The sequence below is a fragment of the Thalassophryne amazonica genome, chromosome 20 (genome assembly GCF_902500255.1).
Source record: "Thalassophryne amazonica chromosome 20, fThaAma1.1, whole genome shotgun sequence".
Lineage (NCBI taxonomy): Eukaryota > Metazoa > Chordata > Actinopteri > Batrachoidiformes > Batrachoididae > Thalassophryne > Thalassophryne amazonica.
The window spans coordinates 19,084,195-19,106,460 of NC_047122.1; the positions used below are offsets into that span (position 1 = coordinate 19,084,195).

Here is a 22,266-nt window from a genome sequence, read left to right on the forward strand (position 1 = left end):
ATTTTTCCTTCTGTCAGACTGGATGAAATAAATATTCCAAATCAGATGCTCATTATTGGCATTTATTTATTTAAACCTACAACAACATCATCAATGGAATGTTTCATATGAAATGAGCTTGATAATAAATCCATTGTTGTCATGTTCAGCGTGTTCTGATTCAGAACATTCCCTTCCTGTAGCGGTGGATCAGCTCTGATACGTCTTCCTTACACACCTTTATCCAGCCGTCCTCCCTCATGTGGTACACTAGAACACAGACACACAAACAGGTCAACACACAATAAACCACAGACAGAAAATACAAAATCAAACAAAACAGAAACAGACGTGAATTAAAAACAGTAGGACAGAAACCCTCTTTTTTTCACTAGTCAGTTTTTGTTTAATCATCTTTTATTTGATGTTAAGCTTCTCTAATAAAAACTCAAGATAATTTAAGAACATCTTTTCAGTAAAAATTAAGTCCTTTCAGCTGTTCCCTTGTTTTGCACTCGGGGTCACCACAGCAGATCTGAGGTGGATCTGCATGTTGATTTGGCACAAGCTTTACATCGGATGTCCTTCCTGGCACAACTCCACATTACATAGATTAATGTGGCAGGTGTGGGGTTTGAACACATGAACCCTTGGCCACCACCCCGGCCTAAGAACATCTTTTCAGTAGTTATTGGTTTTCATTACCTCTGCCAAGGAGGTTATGTTGTCGGTCACGTTTGTTTGTTTGTCTGTCTCTTTGTCAGCAGGGTAACTCTAAAAGTTTTGAACGGATTTTGATGAAATTTTGTGGAGTGGTTGGAAATGACAAGAGGAACAAGTGATTAAATTTTAGTGGTGATCCGGATCCCGATGCTAACGCGATAGCATGTCTATGGCATTTTCAATGTTAAAAGTTAGCATTAAGCAGTTGCAGCCGTCATCACGTTCAGGTGATTCGTTTTCAAATTGTAATATTTCGTAAATTTATTTTGTTTATATATTAATAATCTAATGATTACCTCTGCCAAGGAGGTTATGTTTTCGGTCACGTTTGTTTGTTTGTCTGTTTGTCAGCAGGATAACTCAAAAACGTTTGAACGGATTTTGATGAAATTTTGTGGAGTGGTTGGAAATGACAAGAGGAAAAGTGATTAAATTTTAGTGGTGATCCGGATCACGATCCGGATCCCGATGCTAACGCGATAGCATGTCTAAGGCATTTTCAATGTTAAAAGTTAGCATTAAGCAGTTGCAGCTGTCATGTTCAGGTGATTTGTTTTCAAATTGTAATATTTCTTAAATTTATTTTGTTTATATATTAATAATCTAATGATTACCTCTGCCAAGGAGGTTATGTTTTCGGTCACGTTTGTTTGTTTGTCTGTTTGTCAGCAGCATAACTCAAAAATTTTTGAACAGATTTTGATGAAATTTTGTGGAGTGGTTGGAAATGACAAGAGGAAAAAGTGATTAAATTTTAGTGGTGATCCGGATCACGATCCGAATCCAGGAATTTTTTAAAGGATTCTTCACCATTGCGGGATAGGGGGAATTTTGACATTCTAGTTTCTAACTCCACAAAAACAAGGCAGAAAGGCTTGAAAAGAATTAGGGTGTAACATAGTCAAATGTTCTATCAAACAACAACGTTTGGTGATGATTCCGGATCTGGTGATCCGGAATATGCAAAAATATAGGGAAAATAGAAAATGTGTCAGTGTGAGGTGACAAATGAAGCTAGAGATGCACAACTAACACCAAATTGTAGCTGAATCTGTACTGATTCAGTAAGGTGTCATCAGATTTGATGTAGCTTCAACTGTTATGGAACTAGAGCCAGAAGAAAACCGCCATTACCGAAAAATCGTTTTTATACAGTAACTTTTGAACTAATAAAAACATAAAAGTGATTCCAAGTTCTAGTGGTATGTTTTCATGGTCAAGGACGTGAAATATAAAGGAAAGAAAAGTGTATGTATCATAGTTTTGGTTGTGACACTGAATTGTTGAATAGATCACTGTGCCAAGGAGGGAATCGCTTTAGGGTCAGTGACCCTATGGCCTTGTTTAGAGAAGTGTTTCATAAATGTTAAAAAAAATCATATTTGCAGTTTAGTTGAATAATAAATTGAATTTTGTCTCTTATTTGTTTTTGTCTATAAGCACATGCAATATCAATATCAGTGCCTCCTCCAAGCGCTAAGGATACATGCTATCCAGTCACAGCAGATGAAACTTTTTTACTACTGAGCAAACATCATTGACTTTTTTAGGTTCAATGATTCCACGGCGTGTAGATGTTATGGCGTCAGTGACCCCATGGCCTTGGCGGAGGCTTGCACTCTGAGTGCTTCTACAACTCCTGGCAAAAATTATGGAATCACCGGCCTCGGAGGATGTTCATTCAGTTGTTTAATTTTGTAGAAAAAAAAGCAGATCACAGACATGACACAAAACTAAAGTCATTTCAAATGGCAACTTTCTGGCTTTAAGAAACACTATAAGAAATCAAGAAAAAAGATTGTGGCAGTCAGTAACGGTTACTTTTTTAGACCAAGCAGAGGAAAAAAAAATATGGAATCACTCAATTCTGAGGAATAAGTTATGGAATCACCCTGTAAATTTTAATCCCCAAAACTAACACCTGCATCATATCAGATCTGCTCATTAGTCTGCATCTAAAAAGGAGGGTTCACACCTTGGAGAGCTGTTGCACCAAGTGGACTGACATGAATCATGGCTCCAACACGAGAGATATCAATTGAAACAAAGGAGAGGATTATCAAACTCTTAAAAGAGGGTAAATCATCACGCAGTGTTGCAAAAGATGTTTGTTATTCACAGTCAGCTGTGTCTAAACTCTGGACCAAATACAAACAACATGGGAAGGTTGTTAAAGGCAAACATACTGGTAGACCAAGGAAGACATCAAAGCATCAAGACAGAAAACTTAAAGCAATATGTCTCAAAAATCGAAAAATGCACAACAAAACAAATGAGGAACGAATGGGAGGAAACTTGAGTCAACGTCTGTGACTGAACTGTAAAAAACCGCCTAAAGGAAATGGGATTTACATACAAAAAAGCTAAACAAAAGCCATCATTAACACCTAAACAGAAAAAAAAACAAGGTTACAATGGGCTAAGGAAAAGCAATCGTGGACTGTGGATGACTGGATGAAAGTCATATTCAGTGATGAATCTCGAATCTGCATTGGGCAAGGTGATGATGCTGGAACTTTTGTTTGGTGCCGTTCCAATGAGATTTATAAAGATGACTGCCTGAAGAGAACATGTAAATTTCCAGTCATTGATGATATGGGGCTGCATGTCAGGTAAAGGCACTGGGGAGATGGCTGTCATTACATCATCAATAAATGCACAAGTTTACGTTGATATTTTGGACACTTTTCTTATCCCATCAATTGAAAGGATGTTTGGGGATGATAATTTGGGGATAATGCATCTTGCCATAGAGCAAAAAACTGTGAAAACATTCCTTGCAAAAAGAAACATAGGGTCAATGTCATGGCATAGGGTCAATGTCAACGAGCAGATCTGATTTGATGCAGGTGTTAGTTTGGGGGATGGAAATTTACAGGGTGATTCCATAATTTATTCCTCAGAATTCTGCTTTTTTTTCTACAAAATTAAACAACTGAATGAACATCCTCCGAGGCCGGTGATTCCATAATTTTTGCCAGGGGTTGTAGTTAACAGTAGTTTAACTATATACAAAATAACTTCATTGATAAAGTAAAACTGAGTGGATTTGGAAATAAAAGTCTGTATCTAATCCAGTACAGTATTTGATCATTTACACATTTTTCCATAAACAGGAAAAACTTTCAGTCTGAACCCACAATTTCATGAATGATCTCAAAAATCCTGCAAAGACTCGGCTTCAGGAGAATCTGATTGTCTTGAGGCACCGTGAGAAACGGTCTCAGCTCATACTCACTGTTGACGACCCCACCGGAGTACGCGTCCCGGTGCGTGGCGTGAGTGATGCCCCGACGTCCCAGTTCATACGCCTCCTCCACTGTCATGTCTTCTCGGTAGCCGCTGTCCACCACGCCGTATGCGTAGCTGTTTCCACAGCCGGTGGAGAACATGCGGCCAGACAGACGCGTCCCGTTATCATCCACGTAGTACAGACCAGGACCCTGAACACAACACAGTCTCCGCCACAGATAAGAACCTGTTTGTGGCGGAATAAACACGTTACGAGAACAAAAGGTGTAAACTGCTCTTCTTAAATCAGACTGATGTGTAGAAAGCAGCATTTCTGGAATAATTTTCAGAATATTTCTGTTCTCGCTGTAAATTCAATGTTTCTTCCCAGGCTGACTGCAGAAAATCGATATTTTATAGAACATTTCACTGTGGGCAGCAACAGCTCCCTGTGCTGTGCCATAAAAATACAAACAAACACTACAATTCCTTTATTCAGTTTATTTTCTCAGCACCTTTAAGCAGCTCTCCTGTATCTACAGTGGGGAAAATAAGTATTTGACCCCCTGTCAGTTTTGCAGGTTTTCCCACCTACAAAGAATGAAGAGGTCTGCAATTTTTATCGTAGGTACACTTCAACTGTAGGAGACAGAATCTAAAAAAAAAAAAAAAAATCCAGAAAATCACATTGTATGATTTTTAAATAATTAATTTGCATTTTGTTGCATGAAATAAGTATTTGCCCCTTTACCAACCAGCAAGATTTCTGGCTCACACAGACCTGTTAATTTTTCTTTAAGGCCTGGTGCAAATTTTTGTGTTTTTCAGGTGAAGCCATACTTTTATCTGCTACAAAAACATACACAATAAGTGTGTTTAATCCTTTTGTGCTATGTTTTGTTGTAAACTGCTATGTCAATACCTGTTTCAAATTTCAGGGCAATCTGAGCACCGGTTCAAAAGATACACACTTCTGAACAACTAGAAAATCGTCATTTTTTAGCACTTTAGCGTGACATGCATTTTTTGATCAGTGTAAAGGTCTCCACTTTAAAATAATGTGTAATAATTTGCCATGGGAAAGTGTGCTCAGATGCAGCCACGGCCGTTCTGATTCATTCCCTACCACTTGTATGTTGATACTCCGTGTACATGTCAAACAGTGCCAATGTGACTCCAAAGTGGCAAATGAAGCCAAAAATACAAATTTTAGCCATTTCTGTCTGACAGCTTTGTGTACCTGTTGGTTCTAGGTATTGTATGTAGTTTTAGCTCTCCTAGCTCAGGTAGAGGGTACCTCTATTGCATTTTATGCCTAATTTCCCTGTATGCATGTCATAGCTACTTGCTTGTATCCTTTTTTCTTGCTGTAAAAAAGTTGTCCCAACCCTAATGCTAAGTTTATTGCTGCACCCAGTCTTGCTCAGGCATGCTACTAACACTTCTCTACAACAATATTTTTCCTTAACAGTAACTCAGTTTTTTACCACGAAAAGGGATGCCCCTGCCTTTTTGTATTTACAGCTAACATTGAAATTGGTTGCATGTCCCGACCCTAACATTCTGTCCCAATCCCAACGCCTTCTGTTTTGCGCCCATGTTTACCACCTGCAGCTTTCTGGCTTTAAACCAATAGTTCTTTTCACTGCTTACTAGTTATATGTGGCTTTGATTGTTCATTTCTCAAGATAGTTCTATTTGTAGATTGATTATATATGAATATTCAGAATGCATTTTTCAAGAGGCCACACAACTCCATATCTAAAAATATGGTACCTAATGTTAAATTCATGTTGTAATAGCCCTGTATGCATAGGAGCACTTGACAGTGGAGTCAGAGAATGCTGCAATGAAGCAGGATGTGTTCAAGCAATGTGATGAGGTGCCTTGTATACAAGGAAATGAACTGTTAGGGTCGGGACACAATCTAGAAAAGCAGAGTTTGACCAGCAATGGTGTTTCATTTCAAAAGTATGGAGAAGCTCACAGTGAAGATACCATTCCCTAAACCTCAGACAAAGAGAAATGCTAGACAGTCAGTGCACAAAGCCCCACAGACTACTCCTGTCTCTGCTGGTGTGGCCAGGCAACGCAGATTTTGGCAAGCTCACAAGTCTGACGCAGTGTATGCACAAAAGAACAAGGAAAAATGCCTACAGTACAGAGCTCAACTGAAGAAGAAATGTAAGAACAACCCCAAGTTGGTTGCAGAGATGAAGGAGAAGGAGAGGCTGCGTAAAGCTGCTTACAGAAAAAGAAAGAGGAGGAAGTAGCTGCTAAAGTAGATGAAGGAAAGCGCAAACCACGCCGATCCAACAGACCCATTTCCTCAAGCTCAGATGATGATTCCGATGATGGACAAGATGAAACCAGAGTGCTGAGGTCTAAAGTGAAGACACTGCAGCAGAAACTCAGAAGACAGTGTTCAGAAGGCTCCCAGCTCCACAGATGCAGTTAGGAAGCGAGCTCAGAGAGCACGCACGGCCATTCCACAGTCCCCAAACAAATGGGCAGAAACCATGAGCCACCTTCTGAAAAATGCAAGTCCTAACAAGGCTGCAGCCTTTTAGAGACAGAAAAAGAGGGCAAAGACTGTTCACAGAAGAAATGTAGAGCAGCGACAGAGATGGAGATCTGCGATTGAGGACTTGATGAGAAGAGATGATGTAACACGCCAAATGCCAAACAAGCGTGATGTCACCACAGATGGTGTACAGGTTGCTTAACGACATCTTCTGCTACATTTACACATAACGACGACAAGTCACGAATGCCACGAAGTACACATTCTTGGCCGCTGATCACGAATGTGATGATTCGGGGCAGAGGCGTCAGGTGTCCTCAGGAACTGCTGCAACCTGTTACCACACGTTACGATTAATGGCACGTGTTGCTGGAGAATTATCAGGAACCATTACGCACGGTCAAGAATAGTGCTCCGTGTTGTTGCGCGCTATTGCGCCTAACAGCGCATCGTTAAGTTCTGTCACGTTGTGAACGAGGTGAATTGTCTACACACACACACACACACACCCACCCACCCATATTCATCCAACCGAATTCAGATCGCTTCAGTTTTTCAGAAGAACTTGTGACTGCATGCGTATTTGTGCTCTGTGCCATGGAGTGGCGCAGAGAGGAGGAGGAGGAGGAGGACAGAGCCAGATGTGTGGCTTCATGCGGCTCTCGTTTCACGCATTTCCCCAAACATCAGGCACATGCAGCAGGTGGAACACCTGCAGGAGCACTGAAATGAGGCTTTTAGCCGACTTGGTGTCAGCAATCAAACTGATTGTGGTGCAGCAGGGTTTAATTGTGCGCGCGCTTCTTCCTGTGTCGGACTGGAGGAGGTGCAGAGATGTCTGGCTGCACGTGAGTCTCACGCTTCTCTGGTTCAGACTCGTTCTCCCGCTCAGGTGGAACACCTGCATGGACGTCCTGAGGAGCTTCAGCAGGAACTGTGGAACGACATTTGGAGCCGAGTTTAATTGTGCGCATGTGACCGAAAACTGATTCATCGTGGCGCGCAGTGAAATGTGACGCTGCGTTACAAGTCGTGTCAAAACTTGACAGTTTCCGTGTCACTTCCTAATAACGCGTGACAGTTTGGGCTCCAAGAACCATCACAGGACCCACTACGAATGTTGTCACGTTCTATTAAGGATCAATACTCATCAAGACGGATCAATACGCTCAGTTGCGACCTCCACGACGTGAGACGAAATGAGGGTGGTGTGTGACATTCGTGGAAGATTTTTTGACAGGCAAAAACATGCTCCACGAATATCAAGAATATCACGCACCAACACGCACTATTAAGAAACCTATTCAAATGCGTTAAGTCACATTAAGAATGTCAGGAATGTGTCACGAATGACAGAAAAATGACATTTGTAATGCGTCTTGGTTATGTGTAAACGCACCTTTCTGATGCCAAAGAAACAGGCCTACATGATGTTTGTACAAGAGACCCCGACCTACCCTTACCGCTACACAACTTTCAGGAAGTCAATTCCTCGCTTCATCAAGAAGATGAATGATCAAAGAGTCTGTGTCTGCTTTGGTTTGTCATCACAAATGAAATATTCTCCTCTTTGGTGATTCTAGTAAGCCATTTGTAATATCAGCTAAGTTCCTCTCTGTTATGTAAAGAAATCAAAGTCAATAAAAGTCTGAGTTATTCTGTCTGAGTTATTCTCATTAGTTACTTCATCCAAACCATCAACATGTTTATTAGACCCCATTCCTACCAGGCTGCTCAAGGAAGCCCTACCATTATTTAATGCTTCGATCTTAAATATGATCAATCTATCTTTGTTAGTTGGCTATGTACCACAGGCTTTTAAGGTGGCAGTAATTAAACCATTACTTAAAAAGCCATCACTTGACCCAGCTATCTTAGCTAATTATAGGCCAATCTCCAACCTTCCTTTTCTCTCAAAAATTTTCTCTCAAAAATTCTCTCAAAAATTCTTGAAAGGGTAGTTGTAAAACAGCTAACTGATCATCTGCAGAGGAATGGTCTATTTGAAGAGTTTCAGTCAGGTTTTAGAATTCATCATAGTACAGAAAACAGCATTAGTGAAGGTTACAAATGATCTTCTTATGGCCTCGGACAGTGGACTCATCTCTGTGCTTGTTCTGTTAGACCTCAGTGCTGCTTTTGATACTGTTGACCATAAAATTTTATTACAGAGATTAGAGCATGCCATAGGTATTAAAGGCACTGCGCTGCGGTGGTTTGAATCATATTTGTCTAATAGATTACAATTTGTTCATGTAAATGGGGAATCTTCTTCACAGACTAAAGTTAATTATGGAGTTCCACAAGGTTCTGTGCTAGGACCAATTTTATTTACTTTATACATGCTTCCCTTAGGCAGTATTATTAGACGGTATTGCTTAAATTTTCATTGTTACGCAGATGATACCCAGCTTTATCTATCCATGAAGCCAGAGGACACACACCAATTAGCTAAACTGCAGGATTGTCTTACAGACATAAAGACATGTCCAGTCTTACATCTAGTAATACTGTGAGAAATCTTGGAGTCATTTTTGATCAGGATATGTCATTCAAAGTGCATATTAAACAAATATGTAGGACTGCTTTTTTGCATTTACGCAATATCTCTAAAATCAGAAAGGTCTTGTCTCAGAGTGATGCTGAAAAACTAATTCATGCATTTATTTCCTCTAGGCTGGACTATTGTAATTCATTATTATCAGGTTGTCCTAAAAGTTCCCTAAAAAGCCTTCAGTTAATTCAAAATGCTGCAGCTAGAGTACTGACGGGGACTAGAAGGAGAGAGCATATCTCACCCATATTGGCCTCTCTTCATTGGCTTCCTGTTAATTCTAGAATAGAATTTAAAATTCTTCTTCTTACTTATAAGGTTTTGAATAATCAGGTCCCATCTTATCTTAGGGACCTCGTAGTACCATATCACCCCAATAGAGCGCTTCGCTCTCAGACTGCAGGCTTACTTGTAGTTCCTAGGGTTTGTAAGAGTAGAATGGGAGGCAGAGCCTTCAGCTTTCAGGCTCCTCTCCTGTGGAACCAGCTCCCAATTCAGATCAGGGAGACAGACACCCTCTCTACTTTTAAGATTAGGCTTAAAACTTTCCTTTTTGCTAAAGCTTATAGTTAGGGCTGGATCAGGTGACCCTGAACCATCCCTTAGTTATGCTGCTATAGACGTAGACTGCTGGGGGGTTCCCATGATGCACTGTTTCTTTCTCTTTTTGCTCTGTATGCACCACTCTGCATTTAATCATTAGTGATCGATCTCTGCTCCCCTCCACAGCATGTCTTTTTCTTGGTTCTCTCCCTCAGCCCCAACCAGTCCCAGCAGAAGACTGCCCCTCCCTGAGCCTGGTTCTGCTGGAGGTTTCTTCCTGTTAAAAGGGAGTTTTTCCTTCCCACTGTAGCCAAGTGCTTGCTCACAGGGGGTCGTTTTGACCGTTGGGGTTTTACATAATTATTGTATGGCCTTGCCTACAATATAAAGCGCCTTGGGGCAACTGTTTGTTGTGATTTGGCGCTATATAAAAAAATTGATTGATTGATTGATTGAAATCAGATGTTAAACTATGCTTTTAGACAAGTCTCATCTAGTGTCCCGACCCTAACATTTCACAATAAATTGTAAGTGCTTTTCTAGCATCTAATATCTCAAAGACTAATAAATGTATCAATTCGAAATTTGAACTGTAAATTCAGTTTTGCATTAAGAACAACATATATGATAGTTTGTCTGTTTTGACCTTTGTTTAAGAAATGTTTCATTCAATGTTGTTTTCAAACTGTGCTAATCTTCGAGAAAAATGACTTTTTTAATAAATTCTCCACAATTTAGACAAACCTGTGGGCCAATATGGTATACTTGTATGTGATGCATTGCCAAATGTGTTAGAATAATGATTCAATATTACTTCTACAATGCTTAGAACTGAATTTAATCATACTCAATTTTACAGTTGTTCTTACTTATTTTTTGAAAACTTGAAAAAAATATGTTGAAAGTCACTTCTTAGCCTTGCTTTTGTTATTTTTTTGTTGCTATATATACAGACTTCCTGTTGCAGCAAGGTTCCAGGCAAAAACACCTTTATTTTTTACCCTCTTGTCACACTCTTATTTGCACCAGGCCTTAAGAAGTCCTCTTATTCTGCACTCTTTACCTGTATTAACTGCACCTGTTTGAACTTGTTACCTGTATAAAAGACACCACGGGCCTGTACTACGAAGCGGGGTTACTGGCTTATCAGGGTAACTTCGGGAGTAAGTTGATGACGTGTGGAGTAACTTCCCGGTTAACCCGTACTACGAAAGGTGGATAGGTTTTGATTGAGGTATGCTGCCATGGCAATTTACGCTGCGTGCCAAACCTGCTCCGAGCAGGTTATGTTCTAGGTTAGCTTGAGGTTTTCGCTTAACCACTCCCTTTATAAGTACCGCCCATCCACTGTCAATCACTCCGAAGACAATGCCGGCCTACCTGGATGATCCGTTTGATATTGGGGCACAAATTGTGAGGGGCTCTCGTCGCAGGGCGAGGGTTTTTAAAGACCGCCAGAATCCGCTGACATACCCGGACAATATTCTCTATGAAAGATATAGATTCTCAGCTGAGGGAATTCGTTATCTTTGTCAGCTGATTGGGCCAGACGTCTGTAACGTCAACCATCGTAGCAATGCCCTGACGATCGAGCAGATAATGTGCCTTGCGCATAGATATTTTGCCAGTGGACAATATATGTATTCCATCGGTGATGCAGAACATCTGAGCAAGAATACTGTATGTCGTATGATTCGCAAGGTAGTACTTGCTCTATCTAAACTGTTGGATGTATTTGTCGTTTTCCCTGGCCATTTATCCGCAATGCAAATCAAAGAAGGGTTTTATGCAATCGCGGGTAATTACTAATATCAAAATACGTCTAATGCATGTTCATTAATTAGGTGAAGTGGGGCTTATCAATAACAATTTCTCCTAGGTTTCCCAAGAGTAATAGGAGCCATTGATTGCACGCAAATCCCAATCAGTGCACCCCTGGGAGAGTACGAGGGTGATTATGTCAATTGCAAATCTTTTCACAGTATCAATGTGCAGGTATAGCCGTTCTATTCGGCCTATTTCATATACCCATTATCGTGTAGTCCACTCTAAGCTCACCTTATTTTCACTTATTTCAGCCACATGAGGGTTGCTTTGGTTTGGGTGATTTCTCTAAATATTCTAATATACAATTACGATAATTACATATTTCACATTCTTTTTCTCCCCACATGGGGCTGTCCTGTTGGATAACCTTCATGCCAAAGTGATATATATGTAACTATGTTAACAGAATGACCATTAATGGCTTTAAATCCTTAGATAGGTAGTCTATTTAGGAAACATTAAATTAACCTAACATCTATTAGTAGGCCTATGCCCACTTCTGAATCGTGTTGCATCTGGGCGTAATTAATGAAAGAAGGTCATTATTTTACACGTATCAGACATTCCACAGGTTAATCATCTGTAACAGATTTAGAGAACAATTGAATTGTACTTACGCATTTACCCGATCAGCAATACGTTGCCAACAAGCCTGTCTTGCTTTATTGGCAGACGATGTGTTCGATTTCCCCCTTAACGTTAATTTAAATTCCTCATAGCTCCGCATAATAATCGTGCATTCTTCTTCGGTAAAGTAAGGTGACTGCGCCATCATTGAAAAATGGTGACGTGCACTGCAACCTGCCCCTTTTATGTGAACGCTCACAAACTCCAATTAGGTTAACACAGGTTCAACAAATCAACATCTTATTCAGCGTCATAGTACCGATTAACACCACTTGAGAACACCAGGTTTTGTCAACCCCGGTTTAAGAAGTTAACCTTGGGTTACATCTGAGTAAGTTAACCCCGCTTCGTAGTACAGGCCCCAGTTCACACAATCAATCACACTCCAACCTGTCCACCATAGCCAAGACCAAAGAGCTGTCTAAGGACACCAGGGACAAAACTGTAGACCTGCACAAGGCTGGGATGGACTACAGGACAACAGGCAAGCAGCTTGGTAGAAGACAACAACTATTATGATTATTTATTAGAAAGTGGAAGAAACACAAGATGACTGTCAGTCTCCCTCGATCTGGGATTCCATGCAAGATCTCACTTTGTGGGGTAAGGATGATTCTGAGAAAGCTCAGAACTACACAGGAGGACCTGGTCAATGACCTGAAGAGAGCTGGGACCACAGTCACAAAGGTTACATTAGTAACACATGATGCTGTCATGGTTTAAAATCCTGCAGGGCACCAAGGTCCCCCTGCTCAAGCCAGCACATGTCCAGGCCAGTTTGACGTTCACCAGTGACCATCTGGATGATCCAGAGGAGGCATGGGACAAGGTCATGTGGTCAGATGAGACCAGAATAGAGCTTTTTGGAATCAACTCCACTTACCATGTTTAGAGGATGAGAACAACCCCAAGAACACTGGCACAACCGTGAAGCATGGGGGTGGAAACATTATACTCTGGGGGTGCTCTTCTGCAAAGGGGACAGGACGACTGCACCGTATTGAAGGGAGGATGGATGTGGTCATGTATTGCGAGATTTTGGCAAACAACCTTCTTCCCTCAGTAAGAACATTGAAGATGGGTCATGGCTGGGTCTTCCAGCATGACAATGACCCCAAACACACAGTCAGGGCAACTAAGGAGGGGCTCCGTAAGAAGCATTTCAAGGTCTTGGAGTGGCCTGGCCAGTCTCCAGACCTGAACTCAATAGAAAATCTTTGGAGGGAGCGGAAACTCCAAACCTGAAAGATTTGGAGAAGATCTGTATGGAGGTGTGGACCAAAATCCCTGTTGCAGTGTGTGAAAACTTTGTCAAAAACTATGTCCTTCCCCTCGGCCAGTTGATTCAGGACTTCAGGGATATTTCCTACCACCTGTTTGCGGACGACTTACAACTGTACTGTTCCTTTAAGATTTCAGAAGTCCACAAATTGAACTCTTTATTTGACTGCCTGTCACAGGTGAAGAAGTGGCTTAATGGAAACCGTCTGCAACTGAACTCTGACAAAACTGAGACACTTATTGTTGCCCCTGACAGTGCTGTTCCTGTTATCAGGAGCCTCCTTGGTGACTTGGGCTTAACGGCAAAAACAAGCCTTAGAAACCTTGGCATTATTTTTGATGAAGGAATGTCTCTTGCTCAGCACGCAAGCAAGCTTGTGAAGAATTGCTTCTTTCAACTGCGAAATATTGCCAAACTTAAACAGTTGGTGTCACAGAAAGAATTAGAGGAAATTATCCATGCCTTTGTCTCCACGCAGTTGGATTATTGCAACAGCCTGTTCACTTGCCTGGGTAAGGAGATAAATCGGTTGCAGTATGTCCAGAACTCTGCTGCGAGGCTTCTGACCCACACCAACAGGAGAGCCCACATCACGCCTATCTTGGAATCCCTCCACTGGCTCCCTGTTGCCTCCAGAATTAATTTTAAAATCTTGGTTTTGACTTTCAGAGCACTACATGGTCAGGCTCCTGATTACATCGCTGACTTGATTCAGCCTTACACCTCAGCCCGCAGCCTCAGATCTTTAGGTCAGAACCTGTTGATGGTTCCTCGAACCTCCTTAAAAACTCGAGGAGACCGATCTTTTAAAGCCGTAGCGCCTCGTCTCTGGAACGAACTCCCTCTGTCCCTGCGATCCCTGGACTCTGTTGAGATGTTCAAAAAGCAACTAAAGACTCTACTTTTTAAACAGGCTTTTCATGGCCAATAATCTTTTAGTACTGAGTGTTTTACTGTATATTTTTATTGTTTTACCTTGTAAAGCGCTTTGTGACCCCTGTCTGTGAAAGGCGCTATATAAATAAAGTTTAGTTACTTACTTACTTACTAGAACTACAGGAAAAGTCTGGCCTCTGTAATGGCAGACAAATGTTTCTGTACCAATTGTTAAGCTCTGTTTTTCTAGGGGATCAAATACTTATTTTATGCAACAAAATGCAAATTAATGATTTAAAAATAATACAATGTGATTTTCTGGATTTTTTTCTTAGATTCTGTCTCTCACAGTTGAAGTGTACCTACGATAAAAATTACAGACCTCTCCATTCTTTGTAGGTGGGAAAACCTGCAAAACTGACAGGGGGTGAAATATTTATTTTCCCCACTGTATACTGTGGAGGTGCTAAAGTCAGCAGTGTCTTTAGGGCACCACCTCGTTCACCTGTTCACACCTGTTTGTCCCATCCACAGATCATACTGCCCATAGACAGACCCATGCCTCTGTAGCCCAGCATCATGTTGGACAGCAGTTTGGATGCAGCAGACACAGAAATCCTCTGGTTGTTCCTCAGCCTGTACAGCCTGCAGATAAAAAAAACAAACAAACAACAACTCAAGCAATTGATCAATCAGTCATTGTCTGTACTCAGTCTGTCAACCATGAACTTCATATAATACACAATGTCTTGTCCGGCAAAGTTCAAGAAAGTGTGAACTAATCCCAGCATCACCATCCTCATCAAAATTTAATACACACTATAATTTAATAATTAAGGCAGAAACAATTGAAGTAAAGCTAAAAATGATCTCCGTCTTGATGCAGGTAACAAGATAAAAGTAAATCCGTTAAAGACACTCGGTGCTGACCAACCTGCACTCTTTGACCAGGAGTCTCTCCCAGTACTGACAGTCGGCTGCGCTGCCCGACATCGTGCCCAGCAGGTACGAGTTGATCTCAATCACCTTGTTGGCATCTTTGGAAGCTACAAAGATGTAACACCCAACAAGGAGTTAAAAACTGACATTAAAACAGCAGGTGGAAACTTTCAAAACTACATTTTATCCACGACTAGACAAAATTTAGTCATCACTTAAAATTTGGGATGTAATCTTCTTGTAAATTAGCATCTCTGTCACAGCACGGATAATTATAGGTTCACTGATTATATCTTAGTACTAATGAGCAGTAATATGCAGCGTCGCTTTCCTTTAGCTTCCTTTAAGTCCTTGTATCTTAAGTTTGTTTTTTCATGTCCTGGTGCATCATTGAGACATTTAATTGACCTTGACCTGATTAAAAATTCAGTTTAGTAGAACAATCTACAATTAATGGTAATTACTAGGCATGCCAGTGGCCGTGCAGATTGTAATCACTCATCTTCACTTTTTTACAGAATAACTTGAAAATGGATCAGCAGACTTTTACCAGACTTAGTACGAATTTTCCTTATGTGAGCGTCTCCAAATTATTACATTTTGGAATTGCTTGGTCAAAGACCAATGGTAAACTTTACAAACAAATAACCAAAAATCACATTTTCCAGGATATCTCCACAATCAATGTGGCTACAGAAGCAGAAGAGTGATCTAAAGCTTATATGGATCAGCTAATCATTTATCATTACATGGTATATGTGACATCATTATGACATCAACAATAAGCCATGAAATGACATCATTACAGTCTGAAAACTTGTATATTTGGCTCACACAGGATATCCATCGCCATGCAGTCTCTTTCCGAATGAAAGCTGGGATTGCTTGTATGTAACAGTCTCTATGAATGGATGGACAGATGCCTGGATGGATGAATAAATGGATGTACGCAGCAAACGTTGTGGTGTTAATTTAACTTTTTCCCTGACTATATTTGATCCTGCTTAAAATAGTGTTAAACCAAATCTGATGGAGTTTCATTCATCCTCCAGCCCTTTACATAACCCTCAGAGGTCCATGGACTCGCCCTCCAATCCAAATCTATGGGTGTTTAATAGCAGTGGTGGCGCCAAGGGGGGGCGTAAGCCCCCCCAATAATGAGCCAACCCCCCCACCCCCCAGCTCCCCCCAATAATTCTACCAATAATGTGAATAACGACTGACATATTTGTGGACCTCAACTGCAGTTTTGTGCTGAGAATGTCTCAATATTGCATAACTGATCAAAGTGATGATTGTGTGTGTTTGGTGATCCACCAGTGCTGAATCACCGTTCACAAATAGAATTTTCAGTTTTGCAAATAAACATTTATTTGTAAAAACCCACACACAAGTTACAAATCAGAAATTTGTGTTTGTGGATCACAAACCACGTGATTCTAAGTGATGGGTGTGCATTGATACCACATTTTAGAGGAGCACGGGTAACTAAAACATATACCTTGGTATTTATAAAGCAAATTACTATATATTGTTCATTGCGACGACATTTTGTGGATAGATTTGGACCCAAGTAGTGCACTGACAGCTAACTAGGACTTTGTTGACTTATAAGGCACTCAAAATCTTCAAACTACACTGCCCAACTATTTGCAAACGTGCCACATGCTGTGTAATATCCAGATTAGTTTCTATAATTTAGTGTTTAAAGCTACATCAAATCAGCAAAGCCAACGCAACCTAGCTTAAGCAGCACCACTGAACATTAAGTAATCAAAATAATTTAAACCTTTAACACGTACTTACCAGCAAGGGATGCACGGGCATCATCTTTTTGTTTCTTTTTCCTCCGTTTTTCAGCTCCAGACTCCTGCTGTTTAATTGTGGCATAGTGGCAACTTGTCATCTCGTGTCAGAATCGAATGTGGGCTAGCAGTGCTACTTCAGTTAGGCGCAGGGTTGCCAGATTGGGTGTTTTCCCATCCAATTGGTTTGTTTAGGATAAAATATGGCACTGGACGGGTTTTTTGTATAGAATTACCACACACATTTTAAAAATCAGTTCAAGTTGCGCAGGATTTAGTGCCTCCATGCATTTTTGAGCATTTATTGGACTGGAAATCGTCACATCTGGCCAGTGTTGTATAAAGTACCGGAAAATTACACTTAAGTAAAAGTACAGATACCCATTTAAAAAAATGACTTTGGTAGAAGTTCAAGTAACTGATTGAAATGCTACCCAAGTAAGTCTTAAAGTATCTAGTATTTATTGTACTTAAGTATGACAAGTAATGTACAACTAAATGTACTCAAGTATTGAAAGTAAAAGTACACGTAAAGAGTAGGCTACTCACTAGGTGTTCACAGGAAACAGTTATTTATTTCTATATGTATTTATTTATTTATTTTCATTGTTACATGGTTTTATCTTTTCTGTTGTGTTTTGTTTCATTAGGTTCTTTTCGTCTCTTTCTCTAAAATTGTATTGTAACATTATTAGTCTAATTATTACTATTATTGTCTATTATGTAGACTATTATTGTTGCTGCTATAATATATGAATAAAAATAAATTTAAAAAATTACAATTTGATCTTTTACAACGAACGCTGAGCCATTAATTATACAGAAAACAAAACACCACAAACGTGCTGATGCGAACAGCTTAATGCTAACTTTAACATCGAAAGCGCCACAGACATGCTAATGCGTTAGCGTCGGTCCCGTTTTTAAGTTATAAAATACATCTATCAACTGTTTCAGAAGACCATAACAGGTTGGTTTAACATAAAAATATTAAATATTACTCAGACATATGCTCTTCAGGGTTTTAGCGGGGAAAAAAATTAGGATAAAGCAACAGTGAATCCACGAATCGTAGATCGAAGCATTGCTCCGATCTGAGAATCACTGCTTCGATTGGTTCAAGGTTCAAAGCAAAGCCGCGCTGCAGAAAAGTTGATTACAGAACCGCTGCAGGTCTGTAATCAATGCAGAGAAATGATCATTTTCCTGACAAACAAGTGCGAAACTGCAAAAAAGCCTACTGGACATGCCTCATGACGAATCGGCCTGACTTCGTTGCAGTCACGAGTAATCAGTGGTGTTTGTGGTTGAAAACACGACTTTTTTCGTGTTTTTTTTTTTTTTTGTAATGAGTAACGGCATGGCGCAAAGAAAATGTATCGGAGTAGAAGTATGCAATTAAGGTCGGAAATGTAGTGTAGTAAAAGTGAAAGTAAGCTGAATTTAAAAAACTCAAGTAAAGTACAAAGTCTCCCAAAACGTACTTAAGTACAGTAGTGAAGTATTTTTACTTCATTACTATACAACACTGCATCTGGCAACCCTGGTTAGGCGACACAGCGAACAGAGAAAGACGCAAACAGGGCTGTACCATTTCAGGGAATCGGGTTGGGGATGGATGGGGGCTTTATATTAGGCAAAAAAAAAAAAAAAACTGTTAATTTGCCCCAATTAAGTAATGGGGTCGGGGCCTACACAGTGTTTAAAGACAAAAATGAATGAACACACACACTCAACAAAAATATAAAAACAACACTTTTGGTTTTGCTCTCATACTGTATGAGATGAACTCAAAGTTCTAAAACTTTTTCCACATACACAATATCACCATTTCCCGCAAACATTGTTCACAAACCAGTCTAAATCTGTGATAGTGAGCACTTCTCCTTTGCTGAGATAATCCATCCCACCTCACAGGTGTGCCATATCAAGATGCTGATTAGACACCATGATTAGTGCACAGGTGTGCCTTAGACTGCCCACAATAAAAGGCCACTCTGAAAGGTGCAGTTTTATCACACAGCACAATGCCACAGATGTCACAAGATTTGAGGGAGCGTGCAATTGGCATGCTGACAGCAGGAATGTCAACCAGAGCTGTTGCTCGTGTATTGAATGTTCATCTCTCTACCATAAGCCGTTTCCAAAGGCGTTTCAGAGAATTTGGCAGTACATCCAACCAGCCTCACAACCGCAGACCACGTGTAACCACACCAGCCCAGGACCTCCACATCCAGCATGTTCACCTCTAAGATCGTCTGAGACCAGCCACTCGGACAGCTGCTGAAACAATCGGTTTGCATAACCAAAGAATTTCTGCACAAACTGTCAGAAACCGTCTCAGGGAAGCTCATCTGCATGCTCGTCGTCCTCATCGGGGTCTCGACCTGACTCCAGTTCGTCGTCGTAACCGACTTGTGTGGGCAAATGCTCACATTCGCTGGCGTTTGGCACGGAGAGGTGTACTCTTCACGGATGAATCCCGGTTCACACTGTTCAGGGCAGATGGCAGACAGCGTGCGTGGCATCGTGTGGGTGAGCGGTTTTCTGATGTCAATGTTGTGGATCGAGTGGCCCATGGTGGCGGTGGGGTTATGGTATGGTCAGGCGTCTGTTATGGACGAAGAACACAGGTGCATTTTATTGATGGCATTTTGAATGCACAGAGATACTGTGACGAGATCCTGAGGCCCATTGTTGTGCCACATCCAAGAACATCACCTCATGTTGCAGCAGGATAATGCACGGCCCCATGTTGCAAGGATCTGTACACAATTCTTGGAAGCTGAAAATGTCTCAGTTCTTGCATGGCCGGCATACTCACCGGACATGTCACCCATTGAGCATGTTTGGGATGCTCTGGACCGGCGTATACGACAGCGTGTACCAGTTCCTGCCAATATCCAGCAACTTCGCACAGCCATTGAAGAGGAGTGGACCAACATTCCACAGGCCACAATTGACAACCTGATCAACTCTATGCGAAGGAGATGTGTTGCACTGCATGAGGCAAATGGTGGTCACACCAGATACTGACTGGTATCCCCCCCAATAAAACAAAACTGCACCTTTCAGAGTGGCCTTTTATTGTGGACAGTCTAAGGCACACCTGTGCACTAATCATGGTGTCTAATCAGCATCTTGATATGGCACACCTGTGAGGTGGGATGGATTATCTCAGCAAAGGAGAAGTGCTCACTATCACAGATTTAGACTGGTTTGTGAACAATATTTGAGGGAAATGGTGATATTGTGTATGTGGAAAAAGTTTTAGATCTTTGAGTTCATCTCATACAAAATGGGAGCAAAACCAAAAGTGTTGCGTTTATATTTTTGTCGAGTGTATATATATGAAACAATGTTTGAACAAGAGCTGAACCTGGACTGATTTGTCAAACATGCTCTTTTAAAGTTGAAACCTGGATGAAAAACTTTCTGAATCACTTTTTCACACTTTCCTGTTTCACTGAGGCTGTATGGGGAAGATGATCGTTTATGACCGATAAGTTGCTTAACAGTTTAACAGCATTTAGTGCTGTTCAAGCCTGGTTCACACAGCAAGATTTGAAAATTGTCTGTAGGTTTCCAATACCCGAGAGGCCACACATACGGAGATTAAAAAAAAAAAAAAAAATCATAGATCTAAGAGTTTTGGTCGTACAGTGTGTGGTGTGCAGCCATACGGGAAAGACAACACACCACACACAAACAGATTTCACACATGAACCAGGGCTGTGAAATGAAAATTGTGAAATCCGAGGAAAATTTGCAGGGGGTCGCAGCCCACCCAGGAGCTGGAGTCTAGGGCCCGTGGGGCCCCAGAAACCAAATTAATTTTTTTATCTAATGATAAATTTTCAGCATCTCCTGGGAGAAAAAAAAATCTCAAAATTAGTGCATATTTAAATGATCTTATATTCAACCTTTCATTTGAACTGTCAATGATAATGTTGAAATAACAGAATATGACATGGAAGTAGGACCTAGAAAGGTTTTCCTTTTAATTGTAAACCAAATTATGTACTAACTCAGAACAGTTAAACTACACAAAATGACTGAAAAAAAAACAGACTGAAAAGACTGTTAAAGCATTTCAAAAACCACAGCTAAAGCTTGTAGAATATTTTGAAAATCATGGTAAAATATTAATAACATACCTTATTGTAAAAAGTCACATATTCTTGTGTAAATTTCTGCAAATCCACTCAAAGCCATAGACTTTCTCCCATGAAAAAAAACTACATTAATAAAAACTCATTTGCATTCTTGTGTAAATTCATGTAAATCCATTATTCAAAGCCACAATGTCTTTTTTCCAATGAAAAAAAGTCTAGATAGACTTATGGGGAAAAAAAAAAAAATCATGTAATCTTGTCTAAAATCCTGTTTGATGGGCACAGTTCACTTTTCCCGCTTCTTTTAGCTTTCAGGTATGTTCATGAAGCCAGCGACAATTCCACGGATTCTTGTCCTTATTAGACTTTTTCACACAGTCTTTCTAGCCATCTTCTCTCTGTCTAACGTCGGTCCGTGACACAGATATGCTGCAAAATTCTTTTTAAAACTTGAGAGCTCTAAAAGTTAGCGATGTCTACATGCTGCGTTTATCTTAAGCGTCGTGCAGGAGCCACAGTGTCACCGCAGCAGCCAACCAGTCCCGCTTTACGACAACTGTCGCAACAGCCAGGCTTTGAGTGGCATTTATCCTCCGCGAAGTTCAGTGGATCTGAGGAAACTGATATGTATCTGTAACACACAGATCAGCGTCCGCGGACTTATAAAACTTGCACGATGTCATAAAAAAAAGAACACTTTGCGACAGACATTTTAAAAACTCAGTGACAATCATGATTACAGAGTACAACACTAACACCCACCCCCCTCCTCCCCATGATGAAATCCACGTAAATGTGACTTCAGAGTAAACAAACACAGTGAACAAAGAAGACGTAATGGAGATAGTTTGTGGACTATTTCTAACAGAGAGAGAGAAAAAAAAAAGATACAAAAAGAAAAAGTGTTGTTTAAAGGAGTGGAGACAGCGCGGTCACCGGACTTTCTGGTAAGCCATAAAAACCGTTTTGATTTTAAATTCCACTCTGTGCGTCCATCATCTCTCTTTCTGATTAGCTGCATGTCACATTCAACAGGCTGTGTGCTCGTTTGTAGTCGGGGGACACAACACTCTGGGATATCGGGCCAAGACAATCCAACATGTTGAATATCCCCGATTTGTGGTCTGAGTGCACCTAACGTCCTGAGCAGACTATAGTGCTCTTAATGCACCACACATGGTAGGAATATTTGAGATCATCTTTAGTGCCATAACAATAGTCGGAGCATCCTTAAGATTGTC

At 40.6% G+C, this 22,266-nt stretch overlaps 1 protein-coding gene across 1 annotated transcript in view; it reads right to left on the reverse strand.

Moving 5' to 3' along the window:
• Nucleotides 1–112: 112 nt before the first annotated feature.
• Nucleotides 113–22,266, reverse strand: part of LOC117501364 (death domain-associated protein 6-like) — a 49,912-nt gene continuing 27,758 nt past the window's right edge. The window contains 4 exon segments of the mRNA XM_034160225.1: nt 113–249; nt 3,941–4,145; nt 14,682–14,811; nt 15,101–15,212. Of these exon segments, the coding sequence (XP_034016116.1) occupies nt 161–249; nt 3,941–4,145; nt 14,682–14,811; nt 15,101–15,212 (536 nt within the window). The 3' untranslated portion in view covers nt 113–160.